The sequence below is a fragment of the Mandrillus leucophaeus genome, unplaced genomic scaffold, assembly GCF_000951045.1.
Source record: "Mandrillus leucophaeus isolate KB7577 unplaced genomic scaffold, Mleu.le_1.0 Scaffold241, whole genome shotgun sequence".
Classification (NCBI taxonomy): Eukaryota; Metazoa; Chordata; class Mammalia; order Primates; family Cercopithecidae; genus Mandrillus; species Mandrillus leucophaeus.
The window spans coordinates 2392046-2398372 of NW_012102488.1; the positions used below are offsets into that span (position 1 = coordinate 2392046).

The following is a 6327-nucleotide window of genomic DNA, read 5'->3' on the forward strand; positions in this document are numbered from 1 at the left end:
CCAGGTTGAAGGATGATGGGGTGCCCAGATTCCCACCTTCGAAGTGTCTGGCGGCACGTTTAGTATGGTAAAGGGTGGTCTTCAAGTCTGCCTTTTCCAGCGTGAGGATGTTGATTGTCTGAAATGGAATGTTTGAGAGAAAAGACAAGCAAGTGCTGAAAGAGAAGGGAAGAAACATTCTCTGGAGGACAGGAGAAAACTCCCCACCCTCCACTCACCTCTAACTGCTCCATCTGTGCTTTGTGTATTTCATTATTTGCTTTCTTTTCCTATAGGAAGAGGAAGACAGAGCTCTTACCAAGGGGAGGCAGAGATGGCACAGCAAGAGACATGCCCCCAGAATGCCACCAATGCCCCAGCACAGGCCCACCCATGGGACCAGGTTATCAGGGACCCTGTGGGGATGTGGTGGAATCTGAGGGATGTGCCTTCTTCCCCAGGCTGGCAGTAGGTGAGATGAGACTGGTGCCTCTACATCTGAGTGCCCCCCAAACCCAGCAGTCATGTTGTGAGCAAACAAAGAAATCACGTTACTTCTTCCAGCTGACGTTCCACTTGTTTCTTCTGTTGTTTCTGTGGGGACAGTCAAATTCAGGTGACTGAGGGGGGCCCCCTCAACTCTATTCCCCAGACCAGGAAGCGGTAGACAAGTGCCAGGAATGAATTTTAAAGACAACGTTCTCAGACCCAATGGCAACATGAACTGGTCAACTCTCCTCAAGCTCGCAAGGACAGAGGATTTGGGTCTTTGTTGGGTTTTGCCCACAGCCACAGAACTCAAAGTCTGAATCTGGATTCTCTCCAAAGGACAGTAACATAAACCCCTAGAGATGGAGTCTGAGAAAGGCCCACCCTTCTGCCAGCTTGTGATTGAGGAAGGTGCATTCATTCAACAAACATTTACTGAGCATGTACAAGCCAGGTACAGTTCTTCACAGCAGATATAGAATGGAAAAGGACAGACAGGAGCCCTTGGCCCTCAGGTTTCCATTCTAGGAGCCTTTAAATCTCAGACTCTCAGAGCTAACCGAGACCGTTGATGCTCTACCTCCTTCAGAAACACCAGTGCAAGGAGGAGAGGTGGCTTGTCCAGACTCAAAGAGCAAATTAGGGACTGAGTCACAGCAGAAATACAGGACCCCTGACAAACCGTCAGGCTAGCCCTTCCCTGAGAGGTGACAACCCCAGGGCATATGTGGCAAGGACTGGAGCAGGGGTGTCTGGAGAAGAAAGAGTCGGCAAAGGGGGCAGTGATGGAAGAGCCATGCTGCATGCTCCTTGTTCTGGGGTCCCTCCAGGTGAGGCCTGGGTGCTCCAGCTCCCCATTTGCCCTTGGCACCAGGGGGCCCAGCCCCTTTCTTCAGAGCCCCAAGGGGAAACTAAAGCTCAGGATTGGCAGTGTGGAATCACAGGACCCCACTGGACTCTTACCAGTGATTCTATGTTTTCATAGAGTTGACTGATTGTTGCGGACCTTGAGTCCGGGGCTACTTCCAGTTCTTGATTCCGGCTCTGAGGCGCATGCAGAGAGGAGCAGTTGGAGGAGGATTGTGGGAAGAGGTAGAGAGAACAATCATTAGGGCTGGGGTGTGTGTCGGCTGTCTCAGCTGGCAGAGGGGCACCCAGCCCCCACTGTGAGAGGAGGTTGGAGGGCTGGCCTACAGGATCACTGCACCTTGGCTCAGGGCCTCTTACCTCCAGGTCCTTCAGGGTAGCAGATGACGCAGGAGTAATAAAAAAGAGAAATTAAAAAAAAAAAAGAAACACAGGGAAACAGTTATGGATATAAAGAAAGTATAAAAACAGCAAAGGGGCTGGGCACAGTGGCTCACATATGTAGTCCCAGCACTTTGGGAGGCTGAGGCGGGTGGATCATTGGAGGTCAGGAGTTCAAGACCAGCATGGCCAACATGGTTAAATCACGTCTCTAATAAAAATACAAAGATTAGCCGGCCATGGTGACAGGTGCCTGTAATCCTGGTTACTAAGGAGGCTAAGGCAATAGAATCACTTGAACCTGGGAGGCAGATGTTGTAGTGAGCTGAGATCGCACCACTGCACTCCAGTCTGGGTCACACACACACACACACACACACACACAAAATCCCCAAATCGCACATGCCTGCTCTGTATGTTATTCCCAAGTTACTTTTAAACTTTAAGGTCTCACCATTTCCAAGATGATAAAAGATGCGGGGAAGGAAAAAACCCAATCAATCCAGCAGGTGAAGAAGCAGACATAAACAGGATGAAGGTTAATGGCAGCAACATAAAACAAGGCAGAGGCAAAGTATCCCCAAAACCAGAGAAGCCTCAGGGGCATGCACAACTGGAGAGAGCAAGCCAGAGAGGGGTCCTGGCACTGCCTCACCTTCCACTTGTGCAATGGGGGAGTGCTACCCACTGGAATGGTTAAGGTTGGACACCAGCACCTTCAGAATGTCCCCTATAGGAGGGGACAAGGGAAAAACGAGGGCAGGGGGAGAAAGACAGAAGTGGCTTAGAGAAAAACAAAAAGTCAGGGTAGGAGGAAGATGTGGGTTGAGTAAAATGAAACGCTGAGGAAGAGTAGAGGAGATTGAAACCATGGCCTGTGCCATTCTTCCAAATGGCCACCTGCTGCCTTGCCAGGGGCAGGAACAAATAGATGGAAAAGTTCCCTGAGCAATGCAGTCACAGAGTGGAGTCACCTGACCAACGCAGCTCTTAATATGCTCACTGGACCCCTCTCCTCAGGCCCAGGACATGGATGTTGAATCTAGTAGAGCTCCAGACCTCCACCTCTCTTAAAAAAGCAGACTCCTGAGTAAGGGTTCACTTGAACTAAAGGGGCTCCAGCTAAAAAACAAGTATGAAAGACACCGATCTTATCCAGTGTCATCTTACAATGGAGAAAACTGAGGCCCAGGGTAAGAAGTGATTTTTCTGTGGTCACTCAGCAAGCTGGTGGCAAGTTAGATCTTCTCTTACTCCTAGTGCCTGGGGCTCTCCTCACCACACCCTGAGCCCCCTTCTGTGACTCCTAAAGGGACAGCTTGATAGCAAGTGGCTGTACTCATTGACCCAGCTCCCCCTTGAGACTGGGGATCAGGAAAATCAAACAGCAATGACCATTTCCTGGGCATCCTGGGTGTTCACAGCAGGACATGTACTAGGGATTAACATAAAAACAACAACAATATGGAATATCATTTAAACTTCAGAAATGCAAATCAAACACCACTACCCCTATTTTACAGATGTGAAAAGAGAGGCCCAAAGAACTCAAGCAACTTGCCGTAAGTCAGATCCCTAGCCAAGGGAGAGGCAGGATTCAAACCCAGAATTCTTAACTAGTACCCAGCAATCTTAACAATTACCCTCTACTGCCCCCTTGGGCCCCCTGTCCCCAGGAGCCTGGCCAGCCAAGACTCACATCCCCAGGTGAGTGGCAACCACCAGAAGTGGTTGTCTCAGGGCTACCGCCAGTTTTCTTCTTTTTTGTCTTCGCTCCTGCCGGAACAGCAGGGCTGTTCCTCTGCTGATATTCTTTTAGCTGTGGGAAAGAAGAGCAGTAATACTCATGAGAACTACCAGCCCCTATGGCCATGTCCCCTTTACAGTTTTTCAAAGTACTCTTATACACCATCTGACTTAATGTCACCAACAATTGTACAAGGTGTTTTCACAATCACTTACTGATTGAGAGGGATGGATATTATGGCTAAAAAAAAAAGGGAGGGTGGGCAATAATGGGACTTAAACTCAGTCTTCTGAGTCCAAGCTCTGGGGTTTTGCCAGGAATCAGCAGCTGCCAGAGACCAAAATCAGAGCCAGAGGTAGAAAACTAAACATTAAGTAGGCAGGAACTGCACACTGTGTGGTTTGGAGTCACACATCCTCACACGTCTGTAAGTGTGAAGAAGTGCACCAGGACCTCTCAAACTTTTATATCCATGTGTCCTCATGGCAGAAGGCAGCTTTTTTGTTAAATCTGGGAATTGATCAGAAAGAGGACAACCCAAGTCTCATTTCAGAGAGAAGTCTGGTATACTCTTAGAAACGTATGTGACTGTCATCCCTAAGTACATTAACGATTTTTCTCTCTCAAGAGAATCAAGGGAAACTGATGCTTCAGAAAGATCTCCCACATTTATCCTGTGGCACTCAAAGTACCCCAAGTTGAGATGATATGAGGAAGATTCAAGCTGTCAAGTTCAGTTTTCCAAGATCTATTCCACAGAAGATAAGCAAATCTCACTTCAGAGACCACTGACTGAAGGGCAGTCTGGTCCCAGAACTGTGGAGAATTAGAATATGAGGTGGAGAACTCAGAAAAACATGTTAAAGTCTCTCTGGAGAGTAGAAGGCTGGGAGAAAACCAAACCAAACCCATTCTCCCATTGCCACCCAGAGATACTGTCAACGTTTAAGCTCACAGGGGAAGTGTAGGCTTTTCACAAAGTCAATGTCTATGCAAAGGGAGTAAGGCAACCTGAAACCTGTTGCTCTTAAGTCCCATAGTCCCCATTCCCCTCCCAGCTGGAAATGTGTGCTGTGGCCAGAGGAACCAGAAATGGGGTGAGAATGCTTAGGGGACTGGGTTGTAAGATCATAGGCCAGTCTTGCAGCAGTAATGACAGTTCCTAGGGGTACTGTGACGTCACTACATTCCACTCCTCCTTGGGGTGGGGGGAACCACATCAGTGCAATGGCTGAGTTGCTGATCCATGATGGGGGAGTGGGACGTAGGGCTGGTGCCCAGGTCCTTGGAGATGCCGGTCCAAAGAGCCCAGGGAGGTCAGGCTTGTGTCAGCAGGAGGGGAGAGTACAGTCTGCAGCAGGAAACCCCAGGAGTCACCAGCCCAAAATCACCCGGGGATGACTGGCGATGGTGGGGGACTGGGGCTGGGGGACTCAGGTCCTCGGACAGCGGAACCCAAAGAACCCAGGGAGGTTGGGCTTGGGGCAGCAGGATATGAGGGGCGAGTACGGAGCAGGGAGCCCCAGGAGTCACCTGCCAGAAGTCACCATGGGGCGACTGGCGAGGGCAGAGGCTGGGCTGCTTGCTGAGGGGGCAGGGCTGACTGATGAGACTTTGGTGGGGGGAGCCCAGAGGTGCTAGCGTTAGGGGGTCCAGCCCAGTGTGCCTCAGGAGTGGTATGTACTCTGGCAGTGGTCTTGTCATTGGAGGGGATCTCTGGCTAGGTTGGGGGGCCATGACCTGTTGTGTCTTACCTTTTTCTTGGCTGCTGCCAATTGACTCCGTTGAGTCTCGTCTAACATCATGGGGTGGGGAGGGAGGCAGGGTTGGGGCCACATCAGCGAACACCTCCAGTCACCTACCAGGCGGCTGTGTGACTGAGCCAGAGGAGGCGTAACCAGGGCCCCACTAGAATGCAGAATGGGGGCGTGGCCTTAATTCTCCAAGCCCATTGGTCAATGAGAAAGATGAAAGGGAAAGGAGGCATGGCCAGGGAGCAGTGTGGCCAGAGGAACCTGTGATATCACAAGGAAAGCTGCCCATGCAACTGCTGTCCCCGCCCACTTGGGGAGAGGGGCGGGGCCTGCCTACTCCGGGCGGGGGGGGCTGGCTTTTGCTTTAAAATGTTCAAAATAAACTTTAAAAAGTATATGTGTTTATACTCTAAATATATGTGTGTCAGTGTGTGTGTGTGCCCACATGTTCCTCCAGAGCTCTCTTCATTATCCAGCTTCTATGCATGGTCTATGATTTGGGCCTACATTTTTCACCTTCACATGGAGTACAAGAATTACCAGTATTACCTCAATTGAGACAAATCCTATAAAAATGGAAAATCCAGAGCATGTTTGATGATTAATGAAGTGGACTATATTATCCAACATTCCAATAAGGTAAAATAATCACAATGATTTCTCTTTTTTGGAAAAACATTTCTTTTATTCTCCTACATTATTAAGATTTTTTTTTAAAAAAGAAACATGTCTAATATCTTTAAAAACACAAAGCTTTTGGGCTGGGTGCAGTGGCTCACACCTGTAATCCCAGGACTTTGGGAGGCCTAGGCGGGTGGATCACCTTAGGTCAGGAGTTCAAGACCAGCCTGGCCAACGTGGTGAAACCCCGTCTCTACTAAAAATACAAAAGCTAGCCAGGTGTGGTGGTGGCTACCTGTAATCCCAGCTACTCAGGAGGCTGAGGCAGGAGAATAACTTGAACCCGGGAGGTGGAAGTTGCAGTGAGCCAAGCTCACGCCACTGCACTCCAGCCTGGGCGACAGAGTGAGACTCCATCTCAAAAAAAATAAATAAATAAAGTAAAAGAGTCAAAAGTAAATAAAAACACAAAGCTTTCAACTTAATAAG

At 49.3% G+C, this 6327-nt stretch overlaps 1 protein-coding gene across 1 annotated transcript in view; it reads right to left on the minus strand.

The window, feature by feature from the left end:
* Positions 1–5335, minus strand: part of LOC105541618 (golgin subfamily A member 6A-like) — a 16275-nt gene extending 10940 nt beyond the window's left edge. Inside the window, exons 1-6 of the mRNA XM_011982725.1 lie at positions 5218–5335; positions 3416–3535; positions 1432–1512; positions 535–573; positions 219–269; positions 37–118 (exon numbers count right to left, since the gene is read on the minus strand). Of these exons, the coding sequence (XP_011838115.1) occupies positions 37–118; positions 219–269; positions 535–573; positions 1432–1512; positions 3416–3535; positions 5218–5301 (457 nt within the window). The 5' untranslated portion in view covers positions 5302–5335. The remainder of the gene's footprint in view (positions 1–36; positions 119–218; positions 270–534; positions 574–1431; positions 1513–3415; positions 3536–5217) is intronic.
* Between the last annotated feature and the right edge of the window lie 992 nt (positions 5336–6327).